The sequence below is a fragment of the Emys orbicularis genome, chromosome 1, assembly GCF_028017835.1.
Source record: "Emys orbicularis isolate rEmyOrb1 chromosome 1, rEmyOrb1.hap1, whole genome shotgun sequence".
Lineage (NCBI taxonomy): Eukaryota > Metazoa > Chordata > Testudines > Emydidae > Emys > Emys orbicularis.
This window is the reverse complement of record NC_088683.1, coordinates 366,763,543-366,787,672: the sequence shown is the minus strand read 5'-3', so window position 1 is coordinate 366,787,672 and position 24,130 is coordinate 366,763,543. Positions and strand designations below refer to the sequence as shown.

General features: G+C 48.3%; 2 protein-coding genes, 3 non-coding genes and 1 pseudogene across 5 annotated transcripts; 5 read left to right on the top strand and 1 right to left on the bottom strand.

Annotated features, from left to right (window-relative positions):
- The first annotated feature begins 416 nt into the window (after nt 1-416).
- Nucleotides 417-6,099, top strand: RPS11 (ribosomal protein S11). Its single transcript, XM_065423530.1, has 5 exons — nt 417-511; nt 1,231-1,362; nt 1,996-2,071; nt 3,601-3,730; nt 5,928-6,099. The coding sequence occupies exons 1-5, from the start codon at nt 497-499 to the stop codon at nt 6,049-6,051; spliced, it is 477 nt and encodes a 158-aa protein (XP_065279602.1). The 5' UTR covers nt 417-496; the 3' UTR covers nt 6,052-6,099.
- LOC135873161 (small nucleolar RNA SNORD35) lies at nt 1,724-1,817 on the top strand. Its single transcript, XR_010561097.1, has one exon. It is a non-coding gene; the product is annotated as a small nucleolar RNA SNORD35 (small nucleolar RNA).
- LOC135873160 (small nucleolar RNA SNORD35) lies at nt 2,500-2,590 on the top strand. Its single transcript, XR_010561096.1, has one exon. It is a non-coding gene; the product is annotated as a small nucleolar RNA SNORD35 (small nucleolar RNA).
- Nucleotides 4,631-4,725, top strand: LOC135873159 (small nucleolar RNA SNORD35). The gene has a single exon (XR_010561095.1). It is a non-coding gene; the product is annotated as a small nucleolar RNA SNORD35 (small nucleolar RNA).
- A 4,905-nt stretch (nt 6,100-11,004) lies between the features above and the next one.
- On the bottom strand, nt 11,005-12,075 carry LOC135873535 (olfactory receptor 52P1-like). Its single transcript, XM_065398130.1, has one exon. The coding sequence runs from the start codon at nt 12,073-12,075 to the stop codon at nt 11,005-11,007; it is 1,071 nt and encodes a 356-aa protein (XP_065254202.1).
- A 6,702-nt stretch (nt 12,076-18,777) lies between these two features.
- Nucleotides 18,778-19,765, top strand: LOC135873526 (olfactory receptor 52P1-like; annotated as a pseudogene).
- Nucleotides 19,766-24,130: the final 4,365 nt, after the last annotated feature.

Genomic DNA, 24,130 nt, shown 5'->3' with positions numbered 1-24,130 from the left:
GAGAGGTCTATCCCCACAGAGCAATGGCAGCCAGGAGCTGGCGAGAGGGCTATCCCCACCCAGCAATGGCTGCCAGCGGTGGGAAATGGGCTATCCCCACAGAGCAATGGCTGCCAGGAGCTGGCGAGAGGTCTATCCCCACAGAGCAATGGCAGCCGGCGGTGGGAAATGGGCTATCCCCACAGAGCCATGGCTGCCAGGAGCTGGCGAGAGGGCTATCCCCACAGAGCCATGGCTGCCGGCGGTGGGGAAATGGGCTATCCCCACAGAGCAATGGCTGCCGGGGGTGGCTAGCGCATATTCCGGGGGCGGGGGGAGTGAAAACTCTACGCCCCTGTGTGAGTCAGCCCCGCCCCTCCGCTCAGGCCCCGCCCCCTGCTAGGACGAAGCGGACGCCTCCCGCGCTCCCTGTGCGTAGTGAGGTCACTTCCGGCGCGGCGGCGGATAAGCCGCCCCGTGCTGCTGCTGCGGCCTCTTTTGCCTCGCGCAGTGCAAGATGGCGGACACGCAGGTCAGGGCTCCGCGCCGGGGGCGGGAAGCGGTTTGCTCGGCTCCTGCGCGGGGGGGTGGGGCGTTTTGAGCGGGGCCTGCTGGGGTCTGGGGCGCGTGGGGCAGCCCGGTGTGTGACCCCTCCCCCCGCCGGGGCCTGGCCGGGCGAGCGGGGCCTAGGGGCGGCAGAGCCCCCGGCGCGGCCCTGCGGCGGGGGGGGGACGGACACGTAGCAGGCGCCGGGACGAGCGCTGCCCACGCGCCTGGCGGCTCGGCCCCGGGCCCCGCTGCTGGAGTGGGGACCCTCCCCGCGACGCGGGTCGGCCTGGCGCTGGCCACGCAGGGACTTGGGCAGGTTTAACTGCCCCCCTCGGGTGGGGGGTTTTCACTCCCCTGGCCGAGGGAGTTCACCCAGCCTGGCTTTCCAGCGTAGACCAGGCCACAGGTACAACGTCCCCAGCGTCTCCGAGCTGGTCTGCACTGGGGACGTGCATTGGCAGAGCCACATCTCCCGGGTGTCATCTGGGGCGGTGGATCATCTACACGGCCACACTACAGTGGTGACCTGGTAGCGTTGTAGGTGTGCACATAAGCTTAGAGAGGATCTCTTAACTCCCCTGGTGTGACACCGCTGTATTGAGGGGTTCAGTTCAGAACGTGCTGCAGGCTGGCTGTAGTGGGTGCATTATTTTTGTGATTTTCTTCATCTTAACTTTGCTGTTTTTGGTCTTTCCCAAACAGACTGAGAGGGCTTATCAGAAACAGCCTACCATCTTCCAGAACAAGAAGCGGGTGCTTCTGGGAGAGGGAGGCAAGGAGAAACTCCCCCGTTACTACAAGAACATTGGCCTGGGCTTCAAGACCCCCAAAGAGGTATAAGTTTGTGTGTGAATAAAAGTGAACCAAGCCCCAGCTGGTCCTAGTTCTGGCTTGCTGTTTTTTTGGGGTGACTCATGAATTTGTCCTTTTGTATGGGGGAGAGGGGCGGGGGAAGAGGTTGAAGCTTTAAGGAACACTCGTTAAGCCTTTTAATATCTTCATGAAAAGATTAGTATAGAAATGGTATTAAGTTTGGGCTAGAAGAATAAAATCCAATAGGATAGAGATAAGTTCAGCCGCAGACTGTCAATGGCCAGACTGTTTCTGTCAAAATAGCAGGTTAACAGCCAGTGAATAACCCAGGAGGTTATGAAAAGCAATTTCTGCAAACTTCAGGGTGGTTCTTTTCCTTGCTGACATGTGATGTTTTTTCTCACGATGGTCTTCCAAGTCCCAGAGGTGAAGGGGCTTTGACGACAGTTGCCGAGTGGCCTTGCTGATGTCAGTTCATACAGACAGGAATAAAGAAGGCGATGTGCCTCAGACTTACAGTACCAGTCCTGTTGTAGCACCCAAATTCGCTTTTGGGGGCCGGGGGCAATAAGTTTTCATTGATGGTAGATTTCTGCAGCACACTCTCTAACTTTTTAGCTCCAAAGCGCTGATGTCTGGTTTCTCTGTTTTCAGGCCATTGAGGGCACTTACATTGACAAGAAATGCCCGTTCACTGGTAATGTCTCTATTCGTGGTCGTATCCTGTCAGGTAAGGACTAAGAAACACTTCTGTTCTGTGAGTAGAATTGTTACTTTGGATACATTTCAAAACCTTTTGGTTACCTGAACACCCTGCAGGGAATGGCATTTGGAGGCCTGTGTGAGTAGAGCTGTTTAGGGTCTGGATCTATCAGTTAAACGAAATGTAGGCATATGAGCGTATTAATGGAAAACAGGGTTGTTTGGAACTTGCATAGACTAGAGCAGGCTGCAGATGTCCTTGAGTCTGAGCGTGCTGGAACTGGAGACCCTAGCATATGGGGTTATTAAAGGCGGTAGCCATTTCTTGCCTTTAATGTGCAGCCCACTCTTTAGGATCTCAAATCCCAAGACACTAAATGCCTCCTTTGGGTTTGTATGCTCCCTACTAGAAATTAATTGCTATTTCCCCTTTTCACTGCTGCTATGGTCCTGAGCTGCAAATGATGCTATTCTCACGATGGTCTTCCAAGTCTCATGGTGAAGGGACTGTGACGACACTGCCAAATGGCTTTGCTGATGCCTGGCAAAAGGACCCAGGAGACAGTGGCTGTATCCTTCTAGAGAGAGCTGCTGCCTCTTATCTTAGGAGAAGCTCTTTACACTGAAATAGAACTGTTTTTGATTGACTGACTCAGATAGTGAGGAGAAGATCAACTTCAGGGGGCATTTGCTGTTGAAAAATACATGCAGAGGCTACAAACTTGCTAATGTTGCCCAAAATTATGTGATACCATCCTTTGAAAGTTAAATACGGAGTAATCCATTTTTAATCTACAGTGGATTATGGAGAGCTACTCAATCTGTACCACATATTAGGAATAACTAATTAGCTGCCATCTTCTGAATGTAATACAGGGTAGGATAAAGGGACATGTTGTGCCTTTGTTAATGTGTGAAGGAGGATGGGTAAAGCAGGGGGATACGTAATCAATAGCTCTAGGTATAGGGTCCTATTGAAAATTCCAGGGAAAGGTAGGGGACAAGTCTCTTCATCTGTCTCCAGTCTGTACAATCAAGGTTGATGGTTTAAGCTTTGTAAGGAGTAAGTGCACTATACTGTATTGGATTTATTTTACTATAAACCATTGGTAAGAGTTCTAAGATAGCATGATAAGAAAACTTACCATATAATCTTGAAGGTCCCCTGCCTCAGTCTATATTGCCTGAGTCTTACTCTCCAGACTGGAGCTTCTTTTGGGAAGTCTCTGGCCTTATTTATACTAGGAGGCTTTTGCCATTGTACTTGTACTGGTGTAGCTAAATTTGCAAAGCCCTTCTAGTGTGGATGCAATTGTACCCGTTCTCTGAACCAGCAAAATTATACTGACATAAGCACAGTTAGACTGGTATGTGTCTGCACTAGGGCTGATACCAGCAAAGCTGTGTTGGTTTTAAATTAAAAAAATACTGTGACCAGCGTAACTATACTGGAATAAGTTTGTAGACCAGGCCTCAGTAAAATGTTAACTTCTGCTTAAACATCACAACTAAGAGTGCTTGACATTCTTTCCCCCTCCACCCTCCTTATTCCCACAGGTGTGGTTACCAAGATGAAGATGCAGCGTACCATCGTCATCCGCAGGGATTACTTACACTATATCCGCAAGTACAACCGTTTTGAGAAACGCCACAAGAACATGTCCGTACATCTCTCCCCCTGCTTCAGGTCAGCACAGGAGTAGTACTGGGGGCTATGCTGTCTCGTGGTGATTTGAAGGGAAGAGCACAGCACCACTAATTTGAGCACTGATCAACTGTACATAGGTTATGACATAGTCGGTCTGTACCATTCAAAAACAACAAGGAGTCTGGTGGCACCTTAAAGACGAACAGATTTATTTGGGCATAAGCTTTCGTGGGTAAAAACCTCACTTCTTCAGATGCATAGAGTGAAAGTTACAGATGCAGGCATTATATACTGACACATGGAGAGAGCAGGGAGTTACTTCGCAAGTGGAGAACCAGTGTTGACAGGGCCAATTCAATCAGGGTGCCTGCATCTGTAACTTTCACTCTATGCATCGGAAGAAGTGAGGTTTTTACCCACGAAAGCTTATGCCCAAATAAATCTTAGTCTTTAAGGTGCCACCAGACTCCTTGTTGTTTTTATAGATACAGACTAACACGGCTACCCCCTGATACTTGTACCGTTCACTAACACAGACAGGAGCCCTGCAGTCTACAGGCCCCAGAATGCAATGATGGGCACAAGACGAGGAGTCAGGGTATTTGTATTAATCCATTCTGATATAGACTACCATGGGCAAGCTGGTTATCTTCTACCTCCATTTTACTATGGGTAAAATGGGAATCACTTACCTGTCTTGCTAGCTTGGTGTTAAGTTTTAAAGCGTGCACGTGCTTCGAAGTTGAGACGTGCTGCGTGTGCTATACTATGCTCAGTCTCAACCCAAACAGAAAGCTGTTCAGATCAAAGGGGGAGCACGAGATACCCAGAATTGTAGTTGGTGACTGCACTTGTATCTAGAAAGGTAAATGAAGTGAGTCAACACTGTAAAACTACATGGGCTGTGCTTTTGCCACTCCTGACCTAGAGCCTGTTTGGTGGTGGTGATGTCTAAACTCACGATGGTCTGCAGAGCCCCCTGTGGTGAAGGGGGACTGCTGAAAATGCCAGTCTGGCAATGCTGAACCATAAAACATGTTCTGGTCTGGCTGCCCCTAGTCTCAAATGCTTCTCTGTGCAGGTACTTTCTAGCAAACTCTCAAACCTGTATATGTAGGGAAGTTTTATAAAGTGAGCTGTCTGCATGTGACGTGTGTCCAGTTAGTAAATGTCAAAGATTTTACAAGTTTTCCTGGGAGGAAGCTTTCTTGTAGTACTTAAGACAGGGAACTTAGGCCTGGTCTACACTGTGAGGGGGAGGGGGATTGATCTAAGATACGCAACTTCAGCTACGAGAATAGCGTAGCTGAAGTCGACGTATCTTAGATCGACTTAGAATCCCTTACTTCACGTCCTCGTGGCACGGGATCGACGGCCGCCGCTCGCCATGGTGGAGTTCCGAAGTCAACGGCAGAGTGATCGGGGATCGATCACTACCCGCCGATCCGGCAGGTAGTGTAGACATACCCTTAGTGTAAAGACTGAATCCCCGTTCTTGGTGCTGTCCGACTTATTCTGTGATCTTGAGTAAGTCACTTCATCTCTTTTCCTTATTTATCCCTCGGTAACCAGGGATTACTTGCCTCCCTCTCTGGAGATTGTAAAGCTTTATAAGTATTTATAAAGCTCTTTGAGATACTTGGAAGAAAGGTACTAGAGCATAATATAGGGAACCTTTCTAATGACATGTGAAGGTAAATGTACTGAGAGTAGGGAGCGGGGGTCCTGTAGCTTGAACAACACTCTCATCCTCTTGTCCCTGGGAGGTCCTGGATTAGCATTTCAGTCCAAATTCAGAGAACCAAGCAAGAAGCTTTTCCTAAGTACCTAGGTGAGGATTGCAAGAGACACCTGGTCTTTGCCTGGGTGATGTGTTCTCAAGCACTTGTTTTTAATTCTGATTAATATTCTCCTGTGGGAACTTTGTGTACTATCTGTCTTGCATATTGGAGCTTGCTTCATACATGCCAAAACCAAAGGCTAGAAAGGCCTGGTTTAGCAATGGATGGAGAACCTCTCACTTACTGAAAGCAAATGCCACCTGTTTGGCACTTAAATAACAACAGAAGGTGCCTTGAATACTTTAGGTTTGAGACCTGTTTCTCAGTGTTGTCTTGCTCAGTTGCATTTAGTCTCTTCAGTGCGGTGCTGGCACACATCTGTGCTGCAGGAACAAATTTCTGGTGGCAAAGAATCTGCTGTTTAGCTATCTAAAAGCAGCTGTGCTTTTTTCCAGGGATGTCCAGATTGGGGATATTGTGACTGTGGGGGAATGCCGTCCCCTCAGCAAGACAGTCCGATTCAACGTCCTCAAGGTCACAAAGGCTGCTGGCACCAAGAAGCAGTTCCAGAAGTTTTAAAGGCGACAAATGGATGATCAGGATGAATAAAACTTTTGTAAAAATCTGTTCAGTTTGTGATCTGAAATGAGCAGGGATGACATGCTAAGGGGCATGAGACTGCAGGACTCTAGAAAAGGATAGTGGCCTTGCTCCGGGTCCTAGGTATCTCCAGGAGTGCTACATGGGCACATCTCGGTTCTAAGTGCTCAACAAGGTGGGGAGGAGGGCTTTGTACAAAGAAGGTATGAATGATTTTTGGCTTCCCCATAGGACTCCACTTTCCACATAGAAATCTTTGCTTGCTCCATGGTACCAGCCGGCTGGGATGTTCCATTTTTAGTGAATCTCTTCTCCAAAGTGTTTTTGTGCTTGAATGAAATAGGTATCAACAGCCTTTAAAAGTGTATTCACTTCCTTTTTCAATCAGGCTTCACTTCTCCCTGTCCTAGCCCTGCTAGTTCAAGACTTTCATAGTCTTCCGTGAAAGTCTGAACAAGATGAAAATTTCTTGTATCAAAAAAGCTTTTTTTTTTTTTTTTAAAGGCTGGGTGTGCTTTAGGTACAGTAAAACCTCAGTTAAACACCTTGGCAATGGAGGTTGTTCATAACTGAAATGTTTGTAACTGAACAGAATTTTATGGTGGTTCTTTCAAAAGTTTCAAAGCTGTATTGAGTCAATGTTCATTTGTAAACTTTACTATGCAGAAGAAAAATTCTGCTTGTAATCTTAATTTAAATGAAACAAGCATAAACAGTTCCTTGCCTTGTCAAATCTTTTTTTATACTTGATTTTTTTTTTTAGTAGTTTACATATAACACTACTGTATTTGCTTTTGTCTTTGCTGGTGCCTGGCTGCCTCCTTCTGGCTCTAAATGAGGTGGTGTTTAACTGAGATTCTACTGTATATTGATGCTAAAAGCTCACTTCCCCAGTTCCTCCATATCCCTGCCAAAAATTGGAATGCTGCTAGCCACTGGCTGTAGATTAAACTTCGTATAAAATTTCATCCTTCAGTGAAAGGCAAGACTACTCCTATTGCTCACATCAGAGTTAGTCATTCTCTTGCTCTCTCTAGCCCAGGGGTGGGCAAACTTTTTGGCCTGAGGGCCACAGCAGAGTTCTGAAACTATGCAGGGATGGGTAGGGGAGGCTGTGCCTCCCTAAACAGTCTGGCCCCTTCTCACTTGCTGCCCCTCCTCAGAACCCGTGACCCATCCAACCCCCCCTGCTCCTTGGTCCCTGATCCTCCCTGGGACCCCACCCCCTATCCAACCCTCTGGCTCCCTGTCACCTGACTGCCCCGGCTCCTATCCACACCCCTGCCCCTGACAGGCCCCTCAGTATTCCCACACCTATCCAGCTGCTCCCTGGCCCCTTAACATGCCACTCAGAGCACCAGGACTGGCAGCTGTGCCGCCTGCCATGCAGTCTGGAGTACCAGGGCAGGCCAGCGGTTCTCGCATCCGTGTTGCCCCACAGGAGCTCACAGCCCTGCCGACCAGAGCGCTGGCGGCACGGCAAGCTGAGGCTGCGGGGGGGGGCCTAGCCTCCACATCCGGGAGCTTAAGGGCAGGGCAGGATGGTCCCGTGGGCCATAGTTCGCCCACCTCTGCTCTAGCCTAATGTCTGTTCTGCTTTGGATAAATATTTAGTTAGTGGGTGAGAGAAGGGAGGCCTATAGTCCAGTGGTTGGGAGACCCTCGCACATAACTAAGGCATTTGGAGGTTTGTAGTTTCCAGAGGGACTATGGGAATTGTGTGCTGTGATAAGGCATGCTGGGAAAGAGCCCAGTAATATAAACTGCCTCTCATAAAAGGTAGAGAAAGGTGTTGGGCTTCTGTCACAGGTAGACCATTGGGTCAGACACCCTGAGGGTGGAGTGGTGTAAACTGGGAAGAGAAAAGGGAAAGATTGCACAGTCAGACTGTTGTATTACTTTTAGAACAGTGGTTCACAAACTTAACCTGAGAACCCCTTTCACTAAAATGTCAAGTCTTGCAAACCCCCTCCTAAAAATGAATATTTCCAGGTATTTTCTTCTTTACTTGAGTATAAATTATAAAAGCAATGAACTTGGAAATACAACATTTGTTTTTGTGACATGCTTATTACACACTATTAATTATTATTTCTCATTACAGTATTTTAATTACATTATGAAAACAGCAACACTTCCAAGATCTCACTTTCGTAGCTTGTGTCACTTTGAATAAGCCTGTTATAAGACAAGGCTCCTATGTTTCAGCAAGGAGTATCAGATGTAAAGCAGCATGAAGGTATTTAAGAAGCCAACTCAAAGAGTTTCTCCTACACAAGCATTCCGGTCTTGAGCAGTCCAGGCAAACAGCGCACATTACAACAAAGCTTAAACTTGTTCTTCATAATTTTAAAAACAATACTAGCTGCCAATTTAATTTTAAAAACAGCAAAAAATATCCTCCCTTTCCATTTCTTATGAGTCTTGAAGTTTAAATCTCAGTGTGATAGATAAACTTGCTTTGATCTGCTTAGCTCTTGGAAGTCCAGGGGCTCTGGGCTGCAGGCCCCGTGCTGCCCGCGGTCCCTAGGGACAGCTCTGTCCACCATTAGGGATTTTTTTCCAAGGAACCCCCTATAACATTTCACAAATCCCCAGGGGTTCACGAACCCCAGTTTGGGAACCACTGCTTTAGAGGGATTATGTGGGCCTAAAGAGTCAAGGGTGTTAACGTGACCCTGTGTCTATCCTCCCGAACTCCCTTTTTTGTTTCTTTAAGGACTCTGAAAGGGAGTGATCATGGGGGGAATAGTCCATCCATTCATCATTTTGCTCACCAATTAGGTGTAATTTCTGATAAACCAGTTTTGCTATGTTGATTTCCAGTCTCCCACTTTTGTTTAAAAAGCACAGTCTTAACACACCCCTTGAGTTATATCAGGAAGCCTTTTTGTTGAAATTAATTAAGTCCTTTTTGCACCTTCTTCCATGACAGTTTATTGTTAAAGGTTATTGTAACATATTAAGAACAGTTAGTTTTCACAGCTGAGCTCACAACTAGGATAAATCTGTAGGCCCGGTTATCACAAAAGACCCGATGCCTGATCCATTGTTGAGGGCCCCAAGGCTGGCTCAGGTGAAAGAGAATGCCCAGCAGTGCTAGCTCTCCCAATGTTTTTGCAGTGAGGGGATTTTAGCTGGGCTGGAGCCCTGTGCCTGTCCACTCCATGTGCCGGCCTTGGGCTGCATCCAGTCCTAGCTGCTGCAGACAAAGCTCTCTCCCCTCAGCAATCAAAGCCATTCTTGGGGGTCTAAAGAGCCCAGCAGCTCAGCATAGCTTCTGCTCTGTAAACTGGACGAACTGGTGTGACCGAAAGCCACACCTGGATAATTAGAAGGGTCTCAGCCTGACACTGACCCTAAGCAAAACAATGGGATGGCTGATATGGGACTCAGATAACAAAGATATTAAGGATGGTAACATAACTAATGCCCGTCAATGTGGGTTTATGAAAATGGATCTTGTCAAACTAGATTTTTTTTTAAATGAGATTAACTGTTCGGTTGATAAAGGTAATAGTGTTGATGCAATATACGTAGACCTCTGTAAGGCAGTTGACTTGGTGCTGTGTGATATTTTGATTAAAAAATTAAAAGAATACAAAATCAACATGGCACACATTCAATTAATTCAAAACTGGCTAATAAATAGGTCTCAAAATGTAATGGGAAATCATCACTGAGTAGGTATTTTTCTAGTGGGGTCCAGCAAGGATCAGTTCTTAGCCCTACGCTATTTAACACTTTTATCAATGAGCTGGAAGCAAACATAAAATCATCCCTGATAAAGTTTGCAGAAAATGCAAAAATTGGGGAAGAGGTAAATGAAGAGGACAGTGAAACAGCCCTGCAAGCCTGAGTCGGCTGGCATGGGCCAGCCGTGCGTGTCTAGTTGCTGTGTAAACATATCCAAAAGCTCCATTGATATGGGGCCCAAGTCCCGGACAACTAGGCACCATTCACACCTGTGTCTCAACCTGCCTTGAAGACAAACAATCCTATTCCATCCCCTAGGTAACCATGCAGCATATAGGGGAAACTGAGGCACATATAGGAGTCATAAAAAATATTACAGAAAATTCCCGCTTTGTCACAAACACGAGTGAATTCAGAGTGATGAAAGTGGGGAGAGGATATCAGGATATCAGCAGTTATGCTTGGGGCTGGCATGCATGTGAGTGGGGCATCAGGCTGTCTCCCTTTGAAGGTAGAACCAAGTGCCTCCTGCTGTGATGTGTTTTGCCTATGGAGCAGGTGGCGTGGATTCACGCTGGGCCACTGCTTCATAGATTCATGGAGTTTAAGGCCAGAAGGGACCATTTCTCCGCTAGATTACAGAGCCCTTTAGTACTTGGGATTTTCTCCCCAGAAAGGTCTTTACACACTGTAACCAAGTCACCTCCCAATCTCCTGTTTGATAAGCTAAACAGACTGAGCTCTTTAAGTCTCTCGCTATATAGGCATGTCTCCAGCCCTCAAATAATTTTTGTGGCTCTTTTCTTCCCCTCTCCAATTCATCACCCTCTCTGTAAAATACAGACCCCAGAACTGGATGCAGTATCCATCACCGAAGCCCCCTACAGATGTAAAAATCACCTCCCTGCTCCTACTCGCTTCTGCGATGTATACATCCAAAGGCCACATTAGCCCTTTGTTCCACAGCATGGCACCGGGAGCTCATGTCGAGTTGCTTGCCCACGCTCTCGTAAGTCCTTTTCAGTCACTGCTTTCCAGGATACAGTCTCCCATGCTGTGTCTGTGGCCCTGCGGCTCTTTCCGGGTCAGGCGGGGAATCAAAGGCAATGGCTTCTCCCCTGGAGTCCCAGACAGGTTCACTCTCTGCAGCGCTGGGAGAACTCAGGGCTGCCCTGCCTCGCAGCCGGAATCTGGGCCCCTCCTGGCTGGCGCAAACTATCAGGGAGCCATCGGAGGTTATTGCTTTACAGACGCTGAGACAAAGCCCCCAGGAGGGGACACCGTGTGCATAGGAATCTCTGCCTGGGGGAACTGGCTGGATGGCCTTCGGAGGAGGGAGCCCCAGTCCGGCCTAGATTTGGAGGTACCTGTGTCCCGCAGGATCACCCTGAGCACCCGCTCCCGGATCTCCCTGGTCCTCACCCCATACACGATGGGGTTCAACATGGGTGGGAACAGGAGGTAGAGGTTGGCCAGGATGATGTGGATAGGGGGAGCCACACGCTGGCCAAAGCGGTGCGTGAAGAAGGAGAAGAGGGCCGGGGTGTAGGAGATCAGGATGACACAGATGTGGGAGCTGCAGGTACCAAAGGCCTTAAGCCGGGCCTCCCGGGATGAGAGGCGCAGAACGGCCCGGACAATCAGGAAATAGGAAAGACCGATAAACAGCAGGTCCCCACCTATGACTAGCAACGCTGCGCTGAGGCCGTAGGCATGATTAATGCTGGTGTCTCCACAGGCCAGCTTCACCACAGCCATGTGCTCGCAGTAGGTGTGCGGGATGACGTTGGTCCGGCAGAAGGACAGCCACTTAATCAGAAAGGGGCAGGGGCTCATGAGCAGCGTCCCCCTGGCTACGGCCGCCACGCCCAGCTTGGCAACGAGGCGGCCGGTGAAGACAGAGCTGTAGTGCAAGGGAGCGCAGATGGCCACGTAGCGATCCAGGGCCATGGCCAGCAGCACAGCCGACTCCATCATGGAGAGGGAGTGAATGAAGAACATCTGGGCCAGGCAGGCCCCAGCGTTGATCTCCCTGGCCTGAAACCAGAAGATGCAGAGCAATTTCGGCAGGGTGCAGGTGGAGGCTCCCAGGTCGATGGCTGCCAGCATGCAGAGGAAATAGCACATGGGTCGGTGCAGGTCTGGCTCTGTGGCAATGACGAGGAGAATAGCACAGTTCCCGACGATGATCACCACGTACATCGTGCACACGGGCACCGAGATCCAGACGTGAGCGTCTTCCAGCCCGGGGATGCCCAGCAGCAGGAATGTGGCCGGGTTCGAAGACGTCAGGTTGGCAGAAGCCATGGCCGGCCCCTGGTTCTCCAGCTGTGTTCACTGAAGCTCACACTGCCTGTGAATAAGAACACAATAAATCAGGGAGGGGAGACCGAGCCAAGGGAGAGGCCGGTTCTGTATGGACGCTGCCCAGTGCTGCTCTCGGCACCCTGTGCACTTGGCATTGCTGTCCCTGGAGGAAGCAAGAATAAGGGCAGAGGAGTTTGAGCCCAGCAGCACCAGGTCTCCTAGTTTCTATGGTCTCAGCGAGGTTCATCATAGCGAGGGTGATGCTGGAGGAACCCAGCAGCTAGACCTGCTCTTAGCCTCATTCATGTGCAGGGTCCCATCCCCTGTGTCACTCTGCAGTGAGTGTGAGCCACGCTGCATGAATATCCATAACATAATCCTGTCCCTCCCCTGGCACGGGGGCCTGGGCTGGTGCTGTCTTCACTGGCACCAGGCTTCCTACCTGAGACCTGCTGGGTTCAGCGCTCAGGCGTGTGTGCTGTCGGGCTCACACACACCTCACCTGGCCTCCCTGGGTTCTGCCCCCTCTCAGCTTCCCCTTCCCCTCCCTGGCTAATTCTGCTCTTTACTCGATTAGCCCCCGCTTGCTGATGCAGGCTCTCCCTTTCTCCTCATACCTGTCCTGAGCTCATTGAGCCAGCCAGCTATGTCTTCCCTGCTTCTGCCCAAGGAAGCAGTTCCTGCCATTAAACTCAGAATTGGGTGGGAAGCAGAAATGAACAGTAAAATGTAACACAGGCTGAAGGATGTGTATACAAACCCACTTATACGGCCCATGCTCCATAAAGCATAAGAACGGCCACACTGGGTCAGACCAAAGGTCCATCTAGTCCAGTATCCTGTCTTCTGACAGTGGCCAATGGTATGTGTCCCATAGAGAGTGAACAGAACAGGGAATCAAGTGATCCATCCCCTGTCGCCCATTCCCAACTACTGGCAAACAGAGACTAGGGACATCATCCCTGCCCATCCTGGTTAATAGCTATTGATGGACCTATCCTCTATAAACTTATCTAATTCTTTTTTGAACCCTGGTATAGTCTTGGCCTTCACAACATCCTCTGGCAAGGAGTTCCACAGGTTGACTGAATGTTGTGTGAAGAAATGCTTCCTTTTGTTTGTTTTAGACCTGCTGCAGTGCCTATTAAGTTCACTTGGTGACCCCTAGTTCTTCTGTTATGAGAAGGAGTAAATATCACTTCCTTATTCACTTTCTCCACACCAGTCATGATTTTATAGACCTCTATCAGATCCCCCCTTAGACGTATCTTTTCCAAGCTGAAAAGTCCCAGTCTTTTTTAATCTCTCCTAATACGGAAGCTGTTCCATTCTCAGCACATTCTCAGTTCTCCAGCTGGGGACTGCACAGATATCACTGCAGCATATTGCATGTTTGGGGTTATTTTTAATGATATATGTGATGGCTCTTCTGCTTTGGAACAGTGATTAGCAACCTGAACTGGTAGCTAACAAAGGGTTATGTGGGAGGATGGATGGAGATAGTTGGCAGTTGGCAGCAGACAGCTAATGAGTTAGAGGGAGGAGAGGTCATGGTTCCTCTATATGAGTCTGGCATGACTGTGCCTGGGATACTGAGGTCAGAAGCAACTGGCGGGAGCTGAAGACAGAATGAAAAGGCTAATTCTGTTCATCTTAGTGAAGTGCTGATGGAAGGAGGATGTGATCACAGTCTGTAACTGGTCATATAGAGTAAGCCCCACGCAGGGAGAGGAATTACTTAGGGTGGTAACACCTGCTGAGATCTTGCTCTAGAACTGCGGTGTCACTGACCAGACTGTGTGGCATGGGATGACTCTATTCTTTTCTATATAGAACATGGCAGGGAAGGGATGAGACGTGAGACAAGGGGAATAAGGATCACATGGGGAATAACAGACCAGTCAGCTTCACTTCAGTACCAGGAAAGACACTGGAGCAATTAATCAAGCAAACAATTTGCAAACATCTAGAAGATAATAAGGTGATAAGTAACAGTCAACGTGGATTTGTCAAGAACAAATCATGTCAAACCAACCTAATAGCTTTCTTTTACAGAGTAACAAGCCTTGTAGGTGGAGGGAAGTGGTAGATGTGGTATATCTTGACTTTAGTAAGGTTTTTGATACTGTTTCCCATGACCTTCTCATAAACAAACTAGGGAAATACAACCTAGATGGAGCTACTATGAGGTGGGTGCAGAACTGGTTGGAAAACCATTCCCACAGAGTAGCTCTCAGTGGTTCACAGTCAAGCTGTGCATATCCAGTGGGGTCCCGCAGGGATTGGTTCTGAGTCTGGTTCTGTTCAATATCTTCATCAATGATTTAAATAATGTCTTAGAGAGGACACTTAGAGACGATACCAAACTGGGAGGGGTTGCAAGTGTTTTGGAGGATAGGATTAAAATTCAAAATGATCTGGACAAATTGGTGAAGTGGTCTGAAGTAAATAGGATGAAATTCAATAAGGACAAATACAAAGTACTCCACTTAGGAAGGAACAATCAATTGTACACATAATAAATGGGAAATGACTGCTTTGGAAGGAGTACCGCAGAAAGGGATCTAGAGATCATAGTGGACCACAAGCTAAATATCAGTCAACAATGTAACTCTGTTGCAAAAAAAGCAAACATCATTCTGGGATGTATTAGCAGGAGTGTTGTAAGCAAGACACAAGAAGTAATTCTTCCACTCTATGCTGCACTGATTAGGCCTCAACTGGAATATTGTGTCCAGTTCTGGGTGTCACATTTCAGGAAGGATGTGCACAAATTGGAGAGAGTCCAGAGAAGAGCAAGAAAAATTATTAAAGCTCTAGAAAGCATGATCTATGAGGGGAGATTGAAAGGATTGCATTTGGTTAGTCTGGAGAAGAGAAGACTGAGGGGCGATGTGATAACAGTTTTCAAGTACATAAAAGGTTGTTACAAGGAGGAGGGAGTAAAATTGTTCTCCTTAACCTCTGAGGATAGGACAAGAAGCAATGGGCTTAAACTGCAGCAAGGGCAGTTTAGGTTGAACATTAGGAAAAACTTCCTAACTGTCAGAGTGGTTAAGCACTAGAATAAATTGCCTGAGAGGTTGTGGAATCTCCATCACTGGAGATGTTTAAAAGCAGGTTAGCCATATACCTGCCAGGGATGGTCTAGATAATACTTTAGTCCTGCCATGAATGCAGGGGACTGGAGTAGATGGCCTCTTGATGTCCCTTCCAGTCCTACGATTCTATGATGCTATGTGCTGTGTGCATTGTGGAGCTCCATGTTTAATATCCTCCGGTAACATTCCTGGGTGCAGGTACAGTCCTGCCCAACCCCTCCAGCTCTGCTGGGGCTCTCAGCTGTCAGCTTTTACAGCTGCACCCGCAAAGGGCCTCAAATACAGAGTGTGATTTCCTGAAAGGACCTGGAGAGGGGTGTGTATGATGTATCCGGGCACCAGGAAAGAGGCTGCCAGGGTAATACAGCCTGTTCTCAGTGGCAAGTTCCCTCCCTGTATCCAGTGCCAAGAAAAAGGAGAACCCTCACCAAAGCAAGTCCTCACCCCCAGCCCCGGCTTCCGCCCCCTGACACACACCGTCTTCTCTGTGTGATCATGGGGGCTAGTTCCCTGGGTGTCAGCCCAGGTGGATTTTCTGTCCCCATTAATTGGCTGAATTCTGTCCTTAATTATACCATGTCACCCACTGACTCCAAAGGGGTCACACAGTGGAAGTGAGACAATAGTCTGGCCTGGTGTATTGTTAGGACACCCAGAATGCCACTGATGGAGATGGATCTTACCTAGGTGCAAATAACAAGGAGGGAGGGGGGTTATTTACAGGGGTTCAAGGCAGGTGCCTGGGAGGAATAGGGTGAAATTAGGGAAGAGAACATGTAAGCTGAAGTTAATGAGAACTTGATGCAAGTGGGATCAATCGAGCTGTGGGATTATATCCCAGGAGAAGTGGTGGGATCCATATAACACAGGGCAGTTTAAACTAGGCTGGTCAATGCACTAAGATATGTAATAGGGACCAGTCCGGCCCTTGCCTTGGGAGGTTTTCTGTCTCTCTTATGATCGGGAAATTGCCCTCTAAACAATGGTTCCCTCTCTGGACACTGCAGCAGAGACACAGTTAATCCACAGCATTAGTGAATTAAATACTAGCCGAGTAACCAAGTACAAAGGACTCACCAGGCTCTGAGGCAGCAGCAGGGAAGGAAAGGTGTTTGTGGGGCGACAGACGCCTTTCTCCTAGAGGAAACCATCTGGACAAATCTCCCCTTTACAGGGCTTCGGTAGCAGAGATATTTATAACTGCCATGTGAAATCCCTATGGAACATCCTCACCAGCTGAGGTCTCCCCAGTGCTCAGTGCTTCCTCTTGAGATTGGCTCCGGGCTTGGGGAATTATGGGGAACTCTGTCTCTAGGTACATGCTGGGGACCCCAGTGTCTGTGCAGATCTCATGGGACACACACGGCTGCACTGCAGAGCTAGCACAGATTTACAAAGGTAGGGAAATCCAATGGCTGGATGCTAAAGCTAGACAAATTCAGGACAGAATAAGGTGGAATTTTTTAAGAGTGAGGATAGTTAACCATCGGAATCCGTAATTTGAAGTCTTGAAAAACATGCTTGATAATGAAAGACTCAAGTCAGTCCTTGTACATATAAACAAGGGAATCTCAAGTAGGAGTAAGGAGGTTATACTACCTCTTTTATTTGGCACAGGTGCTATCACTACTTATAATATTGGTTCCCGTTCTGGTGTCCACAATTCAAATAGGATGTTGATAAGTTGGAGAAGATTCAAAGAGCCACTAGAATTTTAATCACTGGAAAATCTGCCTTACAGTGAGAGACTCCAGGTGCCCAATCTTTTTAGCTTAACAAAGAGAAAGTTAAGGGTTGATTTGATCACAGTCTGTAAGTACCTACATGCAGAGAAAGAACACGTATGCACTCACACATCCCACCCTGTGGCCCCAGGCAAGGAAAGCCTAAATATCTTCTTGCTACATAGGGGACACTGTGCTGTAAAAATCCTGGAGGGGAAAGAAAGATACTGCTGCAAGAGAAGAACACAGTGAATGATGCTTATCACCTGTCCATTAATTAATGAGTTGGCCAGTTCATATGGGCAGTACAGCCCTCTACTGGCGGAAATTGGAATGACTACTGTGTGCCAAGGCACTATACAGCTAATAGCTAATAATAACAGTGATTCTCCATTATTTACTATGGGCTAGGCACTCTTCACACCCACACAAGAAAACAATCCCCACCCTAGCTAGTGACGTTCTGTTACTTTCTTTGTTGGGCCTGTTCTGTAGTAGGTGACTTCTGGGTACCCTTCTGGCTCTGTCAGTCTGTTTTTTCACTTCACCAGGTGGTTATTGTAGTTTTAAGAGCACTTGATAGAGATCCTGAAGGTGTTTGTCTCTGCCTTTTTCTCACTAACCGTCACCTACAGCCCTCAACTAAAACCTCTCCAGTGCATCATCAAGGATCTACAACCTATCCTGAAGGACAATCCCTCACTCTCACAGATCTTGGGAAACAGGCCAGTCCTCGCTTACAGACAGCCCCGCAACCTGAAGCAAATACTCACCAGCAACTACACACCACACAACAAAAACACTAATGCAGGAACCAAACCCTGCAACAAACCCCGGTGCCAACTCTGTCCGCATATCTATTCAAAGGACAGCATCATAGGACCTAACCACATTAGCCACACCATCAGGGGCTCGTTCACCTGCACATCTACCAATGTGATATATGTCATCATGTGCCAGCAATGCCCCTCTGCCATGTACATTGGCCAAACCGGACAGTCTCTACACAAAAGAATAAAGAATAAATGGACACAAATCTGACATCAAAAATTATAACATTCAAAAACCAGTCGGAGAACATTTCAGTCTCCCTGGACACTCAATAACAGACTTACAAATAGCAATTCTTCAACAAGAAAAACTTCAAAAACAGACTCCAACGAGAAACTGCAGAACTGGAATTAATTTGCAAACTGGGCACCATCAAATTAGGCCTGAATAAATACTAGGAGTGGATGGGTCACTACAAAAACTAATTTCCCCCTGCTGATACTCACACCTTCTTGTCAACTGTTTGAAATGGGCCACCTTGATTACATTGGCCTCATTAGCACCACAAAAGTGATTTCCACCCCTTCTTGTCAACTGTTGAGAATAGTCCACTTCCACCTTAATTGAACTGGCTCGTTAGCATTGACCCTCCACTTGGTAAGGCAACTCCCATCTTTTCATATGCGGTGTATTTATACCTCCCTCCTGTATTTTCCACTCCATGCATCTGATGAAGTGGGTTTTATCCCACAAAAGCTTATGCCCAAATAAATTTGTTAGTCTCTAAGGTGCCACAAGGACTCCTTGTTGTTTTTGCTGATACAGACTAACGCGGCTACCACTCTGAAATCTTATCCTTGTGTTGCTCTCCTGGATGGAGATGGAAAACATGTACCAGGGCTCAGCTTGCCCATTTCCCAGAAGCCAGTGATTGATTGTTCCTCCAGTGTGTTGCCTACCCTAATTTTAAGTATTTGTGGCAATGGGGATTTCCTTGGGAGAAGATTTTTTAGGCTGCCCCAACTCACTGCCAGATTATTTCTCATGATACTCAGCATAATTTCCCACATCCCTGATGTGGGCTGTGTGCAGGTCGATGTGCCCAGATGCGGGGAACTGGAACTCGTCCCCAGCAGCGCCTCCTGATGACCTGCAATGACATGGACCTAGAACAGGTCATCTTCATCCTAGTTGGCATCCTTGGGCTGGAGACCTTTCCCTGCTGGATTGCCATCCGGCTCTGCTCCATGTGGGTCCTGGTCCTACTAGGGAACTGCACAATGCTGCTCATCATCAAGACAGAGGTGAGCCTCCGCACGCCCATGTACTTTTCCTCTCTATGCTGGCCATCAATGACCCAGTGATCACCACCTCCACCCTGCCCAAAATGCTCAGCATCCTCAAACTGGGCTCCCAGGAGATCAGCTTCAACACTTGCCTGCTGCAGATGTATTTCACTCACACCTTCCCCATCATCAAGTCTGGCACCCTCTTGGCCACAGCCTGTGACTGATATGTTGCCATCTGCTGCCTGGTCCAGTACGCCACCATCCTCAGCAACCTAGCTGTTGTTAAGATGGGGTTGGTAGCAGCAACAGCAGGGGGAGTGATCCTGGTGATTCCCTGCCCTTGAGGCTGCCCTACTACTTCCAGCAGGTCATCCCACACACCCACTGCGAGCCCACAGCCGGGGTGACGCTGGCATGTGCGGACACCAGAGTGGGCCGGGTCTACGGTATCTCCGTGGCGCTGCTGGTGGTGGGGCTGGACATGATACTTGTTGCCGCCTCCTACTCCATCATCCTAAGGGCTGTCTTCACGCTCTTGTTGAGTGAGGCGAACAGTAAGGTCCTGGCAACCTGCGCAGCCCACCTCTGCACCCTCCTGGTTTTATGTACATCTGCCCTCTTCACCTTCCTGACCCACCGCTTCGACAGAGACGTGCCCCCTTATAGCCACATGCTGCTGGCCAGCCTCTACCTCCTGGTGCTGCCCTTGGTAAATCCACTGGTGTATGGCGTGAAGACCAAGAAGATCCGTGACAGGGTGAGCAGCATTGTCAACCATGGCAAGAAGATAGCTTCAAAGCCTTAAAGCCTGGACTGTTATCACTGTGTCTCCAATACTGCCCCACTTGCATGTCTGTGTGTTCAATAGAGAACTTTCATTTAAAGGGAAAGGGAACCAAGGATGAGTTTGGGAAAACACCACACCCACGTTCAAAACATGCAGCCATAAGCAAACCCGACCCCACAGTGCGTTGGGCAGTGTCTTTTGCCTCAGTTTCCCCCCTTGCGATGGGAAAGTCCAATGAATGAATGTCCCTTTAGCACATCACTCCCCTCTCCCTCTGCTGCTCGGCACCCACAGTTGGCTGCCCCTAGTTAGTGAAGACCCAGGGGTGTGTTCACAGCTGTTCACCTCCTACCCCAGGAGGGTGGGGGTGGAGCATTGAGCCACACCTCTGCTGCTACCTCTGCAACTGGCTCACAGCTGCTGCTGCTGTCTCTCTGCTGCCACTGCTTCTCTGCCATCACTCCCAGGCAGCGGGGAAGCTCATGGCCAGTGTAGTGTCTGTGTTGTTTTTCACTGTCCCCACACAGGATCTAAGGCTTAGCCCCTAGACCTGCTCAGCCGTGAGGACAGCTCTCAGAATCACCAACCACAAGCAAGGGCTCACAACTGAGTCTAATCAGCTCTGTCATTAAACACTGGTCAAAGGCTGGTTGGTTGGTTCACTGGGATTTGGCATCCCTACCCCTTGCTTAGCGGGAGGGGTTTGGTTGAGGGTAACCCCCTCAATCAGGACAGGCTAAGCACAAGTCTTCTGCCCTTCACTCATACAATAAGGATAACATTTCATTACCCTGCATTCAAACGCTAGTGTGATTTTTAACCCAAGCCAGCTGATCATTTTAGCAAGGCAGCTCCATCTGCGGCGCACTGACGTCTTTCAGAAAGACGTCAAATCTTGTTTTACATTCTCCAAGTGCTGGTGGGTCCACCACCTCCCCAGGAAGCTGCTCCAATGTCTCAGTTACTCAGGAAATTGCATCTTATTACAAGGCTGAATTTCTCTAGCTTCAATTTCCAACCATTGGCTCTGCTAAAGAGCCTCTCGAGGGGCCGCAGGTGGCAGGACTTTGGGGTTCATCTGCACCAACGAAGCAGCTCATTAGCAGCCCTCTGCGACTCAGCCATAAGAACATAAGAATGGCCCTACTGGGTCAGACCAAAGGTCCATCTAGCCCAGTATCCTGTCTTCTGACAGTGACCAATGCCAGGTGCCCCAGAGGGAATAAACAGAACAGGGAATCATCAAGTGATCCATCCCCTGTTGCTCATTCCCAGCTTCTGGCAAACAGAGGCTAGGGACACCATCCCTGACCATCCTGCCAATAGCCATTGATGTACCTATCCTCCATAAATTTATCTAGTGCTTTTTTGAAACCTGTTATGGTCTTGGCCTTCACAACATCCTCTGTCAAAGAGTTCCACAGGTTGACTGTGTGTTGTGTGAAGAAATACTTCCTTTTGTTTGTTTTAAACCTGCTGCCTATTAATTTCATTTAGTGACTCCTAGTTCTTGTGTTATGAGAAGTAGTAAACAACACTTCCTATCTACTTTCTCTACACCAGTCATGATTTTATAAATTAATGGAGATATCCTATCTCCTACAACTGGAAGGGACCTTGAAAGGTCATTGAGTCCAGCCCCCTGCCTTCACTAGCAGGACCAAGTACTGATTTTGCCCCAGATCCCTAAGCGGCCCCCTCAAGGATTGAACTCACAACCCTGGGTTTAGTAGGCCAATGCTCAAACCACTGAGCTATCCCTCCCCCAATCATGTCTCTCCTTAGCCGTCTCTTTTCCAAGCTGAAAAGTCTCAGTCTTATTAATCTCTCCTCATGCGCCATGGCCGCTTTCATGACAGTGCTGCCCAAACCAGTTGCTAAGATAGACACTGATCCAGGAGAGCACATGTATGGCCCCATTGCTGTCATATCTGAGCTCTGCAACATACTTGTCCTCAAAACCTCTGTGAGGCAGGGCAGGGCTATTATCCCAGGTGGGGAACTGAGACACACAGAGGCTAACTAAGGGACTGGCCCAAGATCCCACAAGAAGCCTGTGGTAGAGCGGAGAACAAAGGCCTTGGCAAGTGCCCTAACCACTGGCCACTTCCCCTCTGTGAGTGCATTCTGCAGCTCCTCTCTACGCATGACAGGATTAAGCACGTCATTAAGCCCCCCTGATTTTAGTGCAATTCGGGCAAGTTCATCAAGTTAAACATACTTAAGTGTTCCCTCAAATAGGGACGCTTTCCTGAACTGGGCTTCTGACTGACCCGACAGGACTATTACCCTCTCCTCCTTCAGACCACTCCTCAAGCAACCATGATGACTGCGAGCAACTCGCCAACTAGGTAAGGCTAAATGTGGAGCACCTGAGGGTAGTTGATGTACATTTAGAGGTATAGTTACATCCGTATGGAGTCCCATTGGGAGTAGCCAAGGGAGTCCTAGCTCTTTCGAAGTCAATGGGAGTCCTGTCATTGACTCACTGACTTCAATGGGGTCGGGGCTCCACCTTATACACACGGGAGGACCTGGTTGCAGGATGGGCCCCTAATTTTGCCTTGTGATGGGTTCTTTGCAGTGCCATGCTGTTCGAGATTTGTGTTTGGCAAAGCTAGTCCCCCACACCGTTAAAAGGCAGATTCAGAGCCTTTGTGACCATATTCATTTCATGCCTCACACTGAACTTCTTGGAACACTTGTGGGAGAAGCATGTATTAATGTATTGTTAAAGGGAGTGCTTCTCCCAAAGGGCACAAGGCATCATCTCAAACTGGGCATCACTGGACCATGAAAATGAAGCATAAAGCAAATAAAAGAACAGAAGAGAAGGTGTTGTGGGGTTGTTTTTTCTTCTTAGAAATTGTGCATGTTAAATGTTATCAGGAAACCTGCAAGACAAAGAAACTGTTTGGAGTTTCTTTTGTCTGTGTATAATATGTAGATCCCATCAGCTAGTTCTTTCAGCCGACAAACCACAGGTTGTACTGTGTGTAAATGGTAAGGTTCAAGGGATTAGTCAAGCCAAATAAGTATCATTTGTAATATAGGCACTGACTTTTTGGTTCCCGGTGCGTGATCAACCCCTGCTCGATCCCGGACCCCACCCTCTCTCCACCCCTTCCCCCAAGCCTCTGCTTCGCCTCTTCCCACCCCCATTCCTCCCCCTCACCCGCCTCTTCCTGCCCCTGCTCCTCCCCTTCCTCCCAGCACCTCCTGCACGCCGCGGAACAGCTGTGGGTGGGAAGTGTTGTGAGGGAGGGGGAGGTGCTGATCAGGGCGGCTGCCGGTGTGTGCTCAGCACTCACCTTTTTTTCCCTATGGGTGCTCCAGCCCCAGAGCACCCACGGAATCAGTGCATGTGATTTGGAAATGGAAATCCAGCCTAAGTGAATCCAAAAGAAAGGGGCATAAATTAAAACAGGCCAGCGTCTGTGCGTTGCTTCCTCTTCGAAGGCTATAAACAGGGACAATTGCCAGCAGTTACAAGTTACCAAATGGCCCTTTGTGAGCAAGCACATTTATTTTTAAGGTGAAAGCGTCACAGAGAAAACATTAAAAACCCAGGCATGATAATAATAAGCATATCAAAGATCACATACTCCAGCCCCCAAGCCTTTGATCACACTTCAAAGCCCACAAAGGGGTTACCAGTTAACAGCCTTAGCTCAGAACTCGCACCCCATGAATAGCTCAATCTTTCCCTTATACAGCTTGGGCCTTTGTCCTTGAGCCTCAGGGATCAGGCAATCAGCACACAATGGACCCCTCCTCAGGGCATAGCTTCAAAACGCTGGGTTTTCACATAATCAGGAAAGGGAAATCTGCATTCACCTCCTGGTAGAGATCCCCAGAAAACCACTCAGCCCTGTTTGCCCCCAAAACCCATTCTTATCTGGGCCATTGTTTAATATACTCCTTTGAAGTCATAGCGCTTTCCAGGGTCCACATCCCATCTCCCCCCTAGAGAGGTTACATGCAATCGCACTCCACAATCACACAGAAACTTTGCCTCTAATATGACGGACTCCAAAGCTACCTAAATGGTTTATTCCAAGGATATTGCAGGAAATTGTCATCTCTGTCACTGGGTGGGAATAGCCAGTGAAGGGCCGCGGAAGTGAAGACAAGTAGTTTGTGTTTGACGCCATAGCGAAGTGGGAGCTGGTGAACAGATGCAGAGACGGGCAACATGGTAAGGGCAACAGGCTAGGGGAAAGATCTTTGCAGCAGCATTCTGAATGGAGCTGAGTGGGGGTCAGATTGCATTTGTTAAGGCCAAAGACTGACACCAGGAAAAAGGAGGCTGGAAATCAGGGTGGCTAAGGGCACTAGACCTGGGTTCTATTCCTCACTATGGTACTGAACGGCTGCAGGACA

Coding starts and splice junctions, on each gene's coding strand:
- RPS11 (XM_065423530.1), top strand. Junction 1,363..1,995: donor GCTTCAAGACCCCCAAAGAG/GTATAAGTTTGT, acceptor CTCTGTTTTCAG/GCCATTGAGGGCACTTACAT. Junction 2,072..3,600: donor TCGTGGTCGTATCCTGTCAG/GTAAGGACTAAG, acceptor TTATTCCCACAG/GTGTGGTTACCAAGATGAAG.
- LOC135873535 (XM_065398130.1), bottom strand. CDS start 12,075: ATGGCTTCTGCCAACCTGACGTCTTCGAACCCGGCCACATTCCTGCTG.